This window comes from Mustelus asterias, chromosome 3, assembly GCF_964213995.1.
Source record: "Mustelus asterias chromosome 3, sMusAst1.hap1.1, whole genome shotgun sequence".
In the NCBI taxonomy this organism is placed as follows: domain Eukaryota; kingdom Metazoa; phylum Chordata; class Chondrichthyes; order Carcharhiniformes; family Triakidae; genus Mustelus; species Mustelus asterias.
In genome coordinates this window covers 135,240,606-135,252,916 of record NC_135803.1, presented here as the reverse complement: position 1 = coordinate 135,252,916, position 12,311 = coordinate 135,240,606, and the positions used below count along the sequence as shown (strand labels likewise).

General features: G+C 45.2%; 1 protein-coding gene across 1 annotated transcript in view; it reads right to left on the bottom strand.

Annotated features, from left to right (window-relative positions):
- The window catches only part of efcc1 (EF-hand and coiled-coil domain containing 1), a 74,845-nt gene extending 62,534 nt beyond the window's left edge, over positions 1-12,311 (bottom strand). Inside the window, exon 1 of the mRNA XM_078209684.1 lies at positions 10,977-12,311. Coding sequence (XP_078065810.1) covers positions 10,977-12,082 — 1,106 coding nt within the window. The 5' untranslated portion in view covers positions 12,083-12,311. The remainder of the gene's footprint in view (positions 1-10,976) is intronic.

Genomic DNA, 12,311 nt, shown 5'->3' with positions numbered 1-12,311 from the left:
CCCCTTCATTCTGGCGGGGTCGCCTGCTAGTTCCCCGAATGTGGGGAGCTAGTCTGAACCCCGCCAGAATGAAGTACTCCTGGCTGGGTGGGAGATTCAATCGGGACCTGAAAGGTCCCGATAATTAACTAACATACAAATTTAAAACAGATTAAAAACAGATTTAAATAACTTACCTGCCTTCCCGCCGATTTCCAGCGTGGTCTGACAGGAAACTGTTTGCCGGCTCTGGGAGATGCACATGCGTTCCCAGCGCATGCGCAAATCCCTGTTCAAGGCCACAGATGCGCGTCTCCCACCGCAACCCGCCAGAAAAATTGCGGATCGCAATGGGAGAACCGCGGCCTATATTTCCCTAGCTTTCAGGAAGGCAATGGCCTTGTGGTAGTATCGCTGGACTATCAATTCAGAAACTCAACTAATGTTCTGGGGATCCTGGTTTGAATCCCTCCATGGCAGATGGTGGAATTTGAAGTCAATTTTTAAAAATCTGGATTTTAGAATCTACCAGTGACCATGAAACCATTGTCAATTGTTGGAAAAACCCATCTTGTTTACTCATGTCCTTTCGGGAAGGAAATATGCCATTCTTACCCGGTCTGGCCTACATGTGACTCCAGAGCCACAGCAATGTGGTTGACTCTCAACTGCCCTCCAAGGCAACTTAGGATGGACAACAAATGCTGGACAGCCAGCGACGCCCATGTCCCACAAATGAATGAAAAAAAATATTTCCTAACAATATTGCACAGTCACCAGTTTGATATCCTTTTTAAATCATCTGAATTAACAGTGCTGTTGAAGATTTTAAGTTAGATGCACAATTAGACTTTTTTACTCAATGTGATAAGAGAGTGGCTTATTAGATTTTATTACCATATACATTAACTATGTAGATACTGATCACTGATTATAGACAAGACAGTTTATAGCTAGTGTTCACAGCATTAAGAAAGGTAAAGTTGCTGAATTCATTAACCCCGTCAGTCAAGTTAAAATATTCACTTAAAAGATAGCTGCTACCTTTAGTTCCTACTAAAGTTCTGACCAGTCTGTTTCCTGAATGAGTCTGGTTCCCTCTTTGTGTCAAAGCTCGTTCGACTGCCCTGTTATTTTCTATGAAATGGTCATAGCAGTAAGATATTTGAAGCAACTTTCAATAAAAGTAAGCATTATAAGTGGTACAAAGCTATCATTATCCTTTAGTGCTGATGAATAACATGACATTGTTCCTTCACCCCAAGTTGAAGAACAGTTTGTTTTAATTAGTCATTGATGTGTAAAGATGTTGAGAATATCCTGACAGCATTGTGGACAGTAAATGACTGATGCCTTACAATAAGATACAAAACGGGCCATTTTAGGCAACAAAGAACAAAGCACCATGAAACATGCAATCAATCAGCAACCTAAAATATGAGTAAACATATTAAAATTTAAAAGTTTCCCACTGAGTGTCGCTGGATATCATCCATCTGGGAAAGAAGAACACCAAAAGACTGCAATATGGAAAAAAAAATTCAAAATGGAATAGGGGTAGGATCAGGCAAGTTGGTCCCTCAAGTCTACTCTGCCATTCAGATCAAGGCTGATCTGACTGTGGCCTCAACTTCATTTTCCTGTCTGTTCCACACTTCCCTCCTACCACCCCACACCCCCACCACACGCACACAAGCCCATAAACTATAAGATGTAGAAGCAGAAGTAGGCCATTTAGCCCATCAAGTCTTCTCCACCATTCAATGAGATCATGAATGTTCAGATATGACGATCCTCAATTCCATTTTCCCTCCCATCCCCATAACCCTTGATTTCCTTGTTGATTAAAAATCTATCTCAGCCTCGAACTTAACAGCCCAGCCTCTACAGTCCTCTGTGGTAAAGAATTCCTCATATTCACTACATTCTGAGAGAAGAAATTCCTCCTCATCTCTGTCCTAAATGGGTGACCCCTTACTCTGAGATCATGCCCTCTGGTCTTAGCCTTTCCCACAAAGAGAAATAACCTCTCAGCAGCTACCCTGTCAAGCCCTCGGAGAATCATATATGTCTCAATGAGATCACCTCTCATTCTTCTAAACTCCAATGAGTATAGGCCCAACCTACTCAACCTCTCCTTATAAGAAAATCCTTCCGTACTCAGGATCAACCTAGTGAACCTTCTCTGAACTGCCTCCAATGCCAGTATATCTTTCCTTCGATAAGGGAACCAAAACTGTTCACAGTATTCCAGGTGTGGTCTAACTTCACAGTAACTTCATTGCAGTGTTAATGTAAGCCTACTTGTGAGACTAATAAATAAACTTCAAACTTCAACTCATGCTTTGTATAGTCTTAGCAAGACTTCCCTATTTGATATTCCATTCCCTTTTGAAATAAAGGCCAGCATTCCATTTTCCTTCCCTATTATCTGTTGAATTTGCATACTAGCTTTTTGTGATTTATGCACGAGGACCCCCAAAATCCCTCTGTGCCGCAGCTTTCTGCATGCACTCTTTCTCAATTTAAATGATATTCAGCTCCTTTATTCTTCCTACCAAAGTGCTCAAACCTTGATTTTCTTGCAGAACACAAACTTGTCTAACTCTGCCTGGAATACATTCAATGACTTAGCCCTCACTGCTCTCTGGGGTAGAGAATTCTGAGAGATGAAATTCCCCTTCATCTCCATCTTGGAATGTTTAATCGGGCATGTGACATCGGACAGCATCCCTGACATCATGATGCCAATTTGGTCTAATACAGGAGGCAGGTGAGCTTAAAAGTCAGGCACGGTGGCACAGGGGTGGCACGGTAGCACAGTGGTTAGCACTGCTGCCTTACAACACTAGGGTCCCAGGTTTAGTTCCAGCCTCGGGTCACTGTCTGTGTGGAGTTTGTACATTCTCCCAGTGTTTGCGTGGGTTTCCTCCGGGTGCTCCGGTTTCCTCCCATAGTCTAAAGATGTGCGGGTTAGGTTGATTGGCCATGCTAAATTGGCCCTAGTGTCGGGGGATTAGCAGGGTAAATGCTTGGGGTTGCAGGAATAGGGCCTGGGTGGGATTGTGGTCGGCACAGACACGATGGGCCAAATGGCCTCCTTCTGTACTGTAGGGATTCTATGAACCCTGCCCATGTTGTGTAAACATCAATTAATAGTCTATTTAAGGTCATTAATGACCAATTGCCTGCTATAATATGGTGTGAACGCTATGATACATTTTCTGAGTCAAAATCCTCATTTGTGGTTTCTGTTTTTTTAAGGAGCAGTCTGATAGGGTGAGTTTAAAAGCTACAGCTGAACCCTCAGTTTAGCAGTTGGTAGATCTGTTACTGCTGGAAGTGCTTATTCAGATGACCAGCCAATACATTTTTAAGTCATATGAGTTAACGGCCTTTCCTCAGCGGCTGAATGCTGGATTTTGTTCCTGGCCATCTCGCAGGGCTGTAAAGTATCTAAGAGGGATGGGCACTGTGGTCTTGTTTCTCCCAAAAAGATATGTGAGGGTGCACTCTTTAGCAGTTTCAGATTATTTTATGCCACGCTGCCTACCCATTTTTAGCTAAATGCCTGGACCTTGTGGTCATCCGCCATATGCCCATTCTGCCAACCACCTGCCCTACAACTGGACGAAAACTTTAAATGCAAAATGAAATTGTTGAAGGCAGCTCTGTCCTTGTTGGATCATGCTGCCTTGGAGTCCAGCCCAACTTATTTTGCTTCTGAGAGCATGCCCTGTAAGTTTTAAGTTTATTCATTAGTGTCACAAGTAGGCTTATATTAACACTGCAATGAAGTTACTGTGAAAATCCCCTAGTCGCCACACTCCAGGGAGAATTTAGAATAGCCAATGCAACTAACCAACATGTCTTTCGGACTGCGGGAGGAAACCGGAGCACCCGGAGGAAACCCACGCAGACAGTGCAGACTCCGCACAAACTGTGACCCAAGCCGGGAATCGAACCTGGGTCCTTGGCGCTGTGAGGCAGCAGTGCTAACCACTGTGCCACTGTGTAGTACACTGGCACAAGAGTGCACATACTTAGGCCTTACTAGCCACTAGCCATTAGGTCATTGAGCCTTTTCTGGCATTGGGACCATTTCCTTCTGACCAGCAGAACACTGCTAACCTCCTCAGCCACCTCCTCCCAGGCTGCACAAGTCTGGTTTGGTTTAAAATGTGCACTGATTAACTGCGGGAGTTGCAATTTTTGATAGGTGCCCGGCGCACTGGGATATTTTCTTTCTTTAACCATGCACCTACACACATACCACCCTGACAAATTAGAATTCCTTCCACTAGTTCCACTGCATAACCCCGCCCCCACCCCTGCCCCCCAAAACTGTTTAAAATTCAACAATAACTTTGCAGCAACCAGACCTTAATGCTAATTAAAATCAGCATGGGAAATCAAATATAGAGGACCAATATATAAAATGCCTTTCTTAATGTTAGGTTGAGAATTGTTCAATGAGCAAAGCTTTTAGCGACATGAAGTAAATGGAAATATACAATGACTTATTTTGAATGCTTGTTGCTATGAGATAGCGGAGAAGTTCTTATCTGGTGGACACACCATATAATTACAGATAAAGGAATTGTCTGGTGATTGATGGCATTTCTTATTCTGTATAGAATCTTGTCTTCTGCACTGAATGGAAAGATCCTGCAATGTACCACAGCAATTGTGCTCCTGTGAATTTCCATGAACAAAGTGGATGCTTCCAAGCAAGACAATCATTTCAGAAGAATTTTAAGCCTTCCAAACACCAGAACCACTGAACTTAAAAAACAATCTCGATCTAAATACAATGTACAAAGAAGAAACGATCAAGCTTTGTCTGAATAATTATTTTCTGACGCATATCATGATTTTTAACAAATGTTTGTACATAAGCTACAGTGAACTGCCGATTTACAGCATATGCATGGAATAAGTAACAAAGCCACTCCTTAGAACTCAAACATATTAGGTGTTTTTCCATTCCTCACTGGTTTTTTTTATCCATACCACATATGTTTTTTAAGTTAATTAGATTACTTCATCTTTCTTGCTAAAATACAGCGTAATACTTCCTGTGGTACAGTGGATGCTGTCCTTTTTCCCAACCCTCAATGGCCAAACTACGTCATTGAAGACCTTGTGGTTTGCTTGCTTGCATTGTGGAAAGATGGTTTGGAAAGGGTACATGGAGAGCAGCCAAGTTTTAATAGATCAATTGTTACAGTTGTAAGTCTGTGATGGGATGCTTTCAACATATTTCACTGGTGTTGATGACCAAGATTATTTATGACACTTATGGTACACAAGAGTTAATGTTTAAATTTTTTTGTACTCTTTTGCACACAGGAGAGGAAATTACCTGGTGACATTGCTTTGTTGTGACATTAACAGTGGAAATATGTCTGTTGTATCCACTGGTGTTTCTTCACAAGTGAAACAGACTAAGGAAACTAAATTGATACTTCATGTTTCAAATCTCAATTTAGGACAAGTTATTAAAGCAGCTGTAAAGTATAGCTTGGCATATGTTTGGAGTTTGAGCACTACGTTCATGCAGCAACAGTGGCAGTCGAAATGGGAAGTAAGAGGACCAAGAATCAAATGGATTAAAAATGAACAGACTTCTCTTTAATTTAAAGGGTTGTCAAATCAATTTTACCGGGGTTTTGTAGACCTGTTACTAGAAGAAATTCATGAGCGCTACTAGATTGGCAGGAACTGGGTGCAGAGGAGTAATTTTAACTCTTATTGCCAGGCAAAAAGCAAATAATAGCAAACCTACATCCCATTTTACAGCTTGGCCAATGTACTTTTCCACAGAACCCTCACCACATATTAGCATATTCAAGGGGCCAAACTGTTTACACCCAAATAACGAAAGAGCCACCTTTACCAATATGGTGGCAGCCATTGCACAGATGCAGATTGGCCGCAGAATGTCGCAAGCTGTTTCTGTTCAGATACGCAGCTGGGAGTTGTTGGGACAGGACCCGATAATGATCCATTTATTCTACTGTATCTTGAAATCTCGGAAACCCTAACGTGCATTGAAAGTTCTGTCCCAGTTCAGCAGGTAACTCCAGTCCATAGAGGAAGTGAATAAGGTGCTGTGCCTTATATATACCACACCTGTCAGCTGCCTGGTCCATCTACGGAGTACAGAATGGCATTTTGGTAGATTTCCCCTACAGTGGCTTGATATAAAAAGTTAAAATATTACATAGGGGGAAGAACTATCAGGGCAGTAGAAGTTGTTTGTAGGAGTGATGGAGAGGATGATAGCATTCCCATACTGAAGCAGTGGCAGTGAAAACAAGTGTACTCCAACACACATTTAGGCATTTAATTGGCAGATGCCAACATAATGTATCAGGTGTAGCCGCATCTACATTTAATTTCAACTCAGAAATTAGCCTTCTGTTTTAAGGCTCAGACGCCTATGTGCAAGCTTGCATCAAATCCCATTCACCCATCACCAATTTGTGCAGCCAATTTGTTTCAGTGCCAGGCCATCTAATTCTTTTTGTACGTGGCAACTCCAAGATGCCAACGTCTGCACAGCTTTGGCTGGAACATTTGGGTTGTTGTGCGGCAGCACGACTTAGTGGGATGATTGCCCATCACCTCTGTGTTCATTGGCTCCCATTTAAGCAACAGATCTAGAATCATAGAATCCCTACAGTGCAGAAGGAGGCCATTCAGCCCATTGAGCCTGCACTGACCACAATCCCACCCAGCCCTATCCCCACGCATTTACCCTGCTAATCCCCCTAACCTACAAACCTTGGGACACTAAGGGGCAATTTAGCATGGCCAATCAACCTAACCCGCACATCTTTGGACCGTGGAAGGAAACCGGAGCACTCGGAGGAAACCCAGGCAGACATGGGCAGAATGTGCAAACTTCACACAGACAGTGACCTGAGGCTGGAATTGAACTTGGATCCCTGGCGCTGTGAGGCAGCAGCGCTAACCACTGTGCCGCCCCCAAATTTAAAATTCTCATTCTTGTTTCAAATTCCTCCAAGGTTTGCCCCTTCCTATCTCTGAAACTTCTTCCAGCCTCACAACCCTCAGAGATATCTGTGCTCCTTCAATTCTGGTCTCTTAAGCATAACCAATTTTAATTAGTGACAGCCATGCTCTCAGTTGCCCAGCACAGCTCTGGAATTAAAAGCAAATTACTGGAGGTCTGAAATAAAAGCAGAAAGTGCAGGAAAAACTCAGCCTGCCAGGCAGCATCTGTGGAGAGAGAAACAGAGGAGGAGCGGGGATGTGATGGGGTTTGTGCTGTTGGTAAAGGAGAGGGGCAGGTGTGACAAAAGTGAAGGTCAGGGAAAGGGCAGGGGAGATTCATTGACAAAGGTGTCGTGGAATGCTGGCACATGTTGGTGACAAGTGAATAGGATTTGAAGCGAGTTAGGACATGGACAGCTGAGTTTTATAAACGGAAAGCAAATTTATGAGTTGAAATCAAATACAGATGTGGCAAAACTTGATATGTTATGTTAACATCTGCCAATCATTGAACGGCCTGGTGTGTTGAAGGGCACTTGCCTTCACTGCCTCTGCTTCAGTATGGGAATGTAATCATCCTCACTCCTATAAACAACTTCTACTGCCATGACAGTTCTTCCTCTAGGTTATATTTTAACCATATATATATATATATATATATATATATATATATATATATATATATATGTGGAGCCTTGCAAGCCACTGCAGGAGAAAACTATTGAAACTGCCTTTCTGTCCTCCCTAGATTCAGGGCAAGGATAATATCAAAGACTCCAAGCATTGGTCCGGAAAAAACATTAACTCTATTTCTCTCTCCACAGATGCTGCCTGATTGCCTGAGTTTTCCAGCACTTTCTTTAAGCTCTGGGATTCCAACTCAAAAACTCTCTGCTCCTCTACCTTTTTCCCCTCCTTTGAGACAATCCTTAAGATCTACCTCTTTGACCAAGCTTTTGCTCATCTGCCTGAATATTCCTCATGTGACTTGATATCACATTTAGTTTGATAAATGCCTTGCAACGTTTTACAGTGTTAGAGGCACTATATAAAATACAAGTTGTTGTTATTATGCCCTGAGTGTTTTCCTTGCTGCCACTTCAACTGCAGCAACAATTAATATATTGAGACAAAAAGGTTATATGTAGAAACAATTCCCTCACAGCAACAGAAATCTCATGGGTGGAAAAAAATACGGTTAAACATCAATGCTTTTGATAAAATTTCACTGTGTAGAATTTTCACAGGTCTTGATCCAATCTCTCAGTGTAGTTTTGGTTAAAGGTTGATGGAAGTCCCTACGAAATTGCATAAAAACTGTTTACCAAAAGAGAAAATGCTGGAAAATCTCAGCAGGTCAGGCAGTATCTGTAAGGAGAGATAAGAGCCGAAGTTTTGAGTCCAGATAATGACCCTCTGTCTGACAACCTGGACTCAAAACGTCAGGTCTTTTCTCTCTTTACAGATGCTGCCAGACCTGCTGAGATTTTCCAGCATTTTCTCTTTTGGTTTCAGATTCCAGCATCCGCAGTAATTTGCTTTTATCCATTATTTAGAAAAACCATTTAGATCATTTTTCTTGGATTTTTACTGGCTTTCAGTCAAAGTCATGGCTAAAGGCCAGAAGAACTGCCACAGAAATTCTACTAATTGCATTTAAATAAAAAATAGGAGAGGGCCAAAGGTATGAGACTCCAGAGGTCACACCTGCAGAATAGGAAGAGAAGCCATTGCAGAAAATTCTCTGACGATAAGAGAATTTCATAGTCAGGGGCAGCATGGTGGTACAGTGGTTAGCACTGCTGCCTCACAGCTCCAGGGACCCGGGTTCAATTCCAGCCTTCGGTAACTGTCTGTGTGAAGTTTGCATATTCTCCCCGTGTCTGCATGGGTTTGCTCCGGTTTCTTCCCACAGTGCTAAGATGTGCAGGTTAGGAAGATTGGCCATGCTAAATTGCCCCTTAGTACCATGAGATGTGTGGGTTAAGGGGAATTAGTGGGGTAAAATATGCTGGGTTACAGGGATAGGGCCTGGGTGGGATGCTCTGTCAGAGAGTCGGTGCAGACTTGATGGGCTGAATGGCCTCTTTCTGCACTGTAGGAATTCTATGACTGAATAGATATTAGTGGGACCAGGCAAGCCCATCACAGGAGGATGGAATGATGAAATGCTGCAGAGAGGATGAAAAGGACCAGGAGGAAAAGTGCACCACAACCAATATCATATTGATTAGGGCCATTTCAGTGCTGTGGCAGGACAAAATTCTAATTGCAGGGGTTAAACATGAAGTTACAGAAAAGATGAGCTTGGACATATTGGTCAAAGGTATATATGAGGTGAGGTGAGGGGAGTGATGAAGACAGAGGAGGAAAGCAGTACCTGAGAAAATGTGCCCATGTGCACTACCAACCAGCGTGGGAGCCAGGAAGGTAGTTAATTACTCAACAATTTAGTGGGAACATCAAGTGATCAAGGGGTGAATGAGATTGAGCTCGGTGAGGGGAGTGAGGATAGAGAAAGATAAAAGCTCAGGGTTAAGGTTGGGGGAGGGGAGGGGGGGCATGCTTTGCTTGGTGGCCAATTGGATTGAGGAATGTAGCAGAGGCACCTGAATGCAGGTTTCAATATGAATACCAAACTGGCCCATGATCTCCTTACACTTGTTACTGGAAGTGGTGGTGAATGGGTTACGACAGCTTGAAGGGTAGTGGAAAAAATGATACAACTTACAGGATGTTTAATATTAAAGCATGTAAGCAATACAACCTGTGAGATGGCAGGTCTTAAAAAAGTACATTTTCCTGAGGAAGATGGCATTTGTTTTTTTTTTCATGAGATGTGAGCATCACTGACAAGGTCAGCATCTGTCGCCCACTCCGAATTTCCCTTGAACTGGGTGGCTTGCTGGGCCACTTCAGAGGGCAGTTAAAGGTCAAACCACACTGCTGTGGATCTGGAGTCACATGTAGGCCAGATAAAGAGGGCAGGTTTCCTTCCCTAAAGGGCATTCGTGAACCAGATGTTTCTTTTACAAAAATCGATGATAATTTCATGGTCACCATTACTGAGAGTAGCATTCAATACCAGCTGCCAGGGTGGGATTTGATATCCCGAAAGCATTAGCGTGGGCCTCTCGATTAATGGTCCAGTGATATTTTAAAATATACCACTGTTTCCCCGGAAAGTAGCTTCAAATATTTTGTTTTCAGTGTCTCAAAGTGTCAATGGGTTTGAACTTAAAATATAAATGAGAACATTTCAGAACTAATATTAATGCATTGTGGTACTAGCACATTTAGTATGAGAACGTTTAAACAATTTGTATAATCCATCGCTGGCATCTTACCCTTCCTTCAATTGCAGATTGGTTCAAATTGCTCACTAATGAATTTTAGACTGATTTGCGGTGGCACGGTGGTTAGCACCGCTGCCTCACAGCGGCAGGGACCCAGGTTCGATTCCTGGCTTGGGTCACTGCCTATGTGGAGTCTGCACATTCTCCCCCGCCCCATGTCTGCATGGATTTCTTCCAGGTGCTCCGGTTTCCTCCCACAGTCCGAAAGATGCGTTGATTAGGTGCTAAATTCTCCCTCAGTGTACCCGAAAAGGCGTCGGAGTGTGGCAGCTAGGGGACTTTCGCAGTAACTTCCTTGCAGTGTTGACGTGAGCCTACTTGCGACACTAACAAATAAACTTTTGAAACTTGTGTTGTAGAGGATAAATGAAAATGCCTTTGGGTTGTACAGGATAAATAAAAATGTCTTGTGTTGTACAGGATAAGTGAGAATGCCTTTACTTGTGTTGTACAGGATAAATGAGAATGCCTTGTGTTGTACAGGATAAGTGAGAATGTCTTGTGTTGTACAGGATAAGTGAGAATGCCTTTACTTGCGTTGTATAGGATACATGAAAATGCATTTCCTTGTGTTGTACAGGATAAGTGACAATGCCCAGTAGATGCTGTGTGTCCTACCTGTAGTATTGCAGCTCCGATTCCAGTTGTGCCACACTCCTCTGTAAGGAGGGCACTTGTTTAGCCCTGCTCTCCACTTCCTTGACTTTCTCCAGGCTGCCCACCAGTGCCCGGCGCGCCTCTTCCACTCTCTTGCTCATCCGCAATTGCTCCTTCTTCAGGCTCCGGTTGGAGTCCTCCAGCCTCAGCAGAGCCTCCTGCGCCCTGGCCAGCTCCCTCTCCCTCTCCTGGCTGAAGCGGATGGCCTCTTCCACCTGCCCGTCCCGGGAGCTGCGGAGTATCTCCACCTCCCGCAGGACGCTGCGGAGCCCCTGGCTCTGGCTGTGCTGTCCCGCGGCGCTGGCCAGCCGCCTCCCGGCCACGCAGCGCTGGGCTGCCCGGCTCTTCCGCAGCCCCACCTGCAGCGCCAGCGAGCGGGCGTCGCTGCTCTGCAGGGCGGCCCGCATGTCCTCCACCAGCTCCCGCAGGCTGCGGTTCTCCAGCTCCAGCTTGGCCAGCCTGTCCTCCGCCTCCTCCAACGCCACGATGTCCTCGTAGCACTCCCGGCTGCAGGGTGCCCGCTGCCGGCCGCTCGGCCCCTCCAGCGAGGATGGCCCCTTCTTCCTCCTCCTCTTCTCCCCTTCCTCCTCCTCCTCCCCGGGCAACGCTGCCACCCTCTCCCTCCGCTTCAGGGGGCTCCTCAGGCGGATCTGCGTCTCGATGTGCTCGCTCTCCCTGCCCACCAGCAGGCGGCCCGTCTCGTACCTGCAGCCGGCCCGGGTGCTGAAGTGCCCGCAGAGCTTGGCGTGAAACTGGCGGAAGCTCAACTCTTGGGGCAGCTGCTCCAGGATGCCCCCCTCTCCCTCCCCTTCCTCCTCCTGGCAGCCCCCATCCAGCCCCAGGATCTGGCACAGGGTCTGGAAGTCCTGCCCGGGGATCCTGCCTTCCCCCTGGCAGTCCAGGTGGTGGAAGATTTCCTGCAGGTACTGGTCCAGCCCGGTGGCCAGCACGATGATCTCGTTCTCCACCCCCCTGTCCAGCCCGTAGTGATAAGCCAGGGCGCTGACAATCCACTGGGTCCGGCGGGCTGGGCACCTGTACGGATCGCAGCTCTCTGACCCCTCCATCAGACAGCAGTCCTGACCACAGCTCCCGCTTCCCCCTCCAGATATCACTGCTGTAAACCGGAGCTGAGTTGCTGCATCAAAACCAGCCAGCTTCTCTCTCCCATGCTGGCTGGGCTTTTCTTTTCTCTGTGTGGGTGTGTGTTGCTGTTGCAAGTCTGGTGGGGTGCAGGGAAACTCACTGTAACTCGCTCCGCATCAATTCAGCCCGATGCTGTGAATTCTCTCTGCT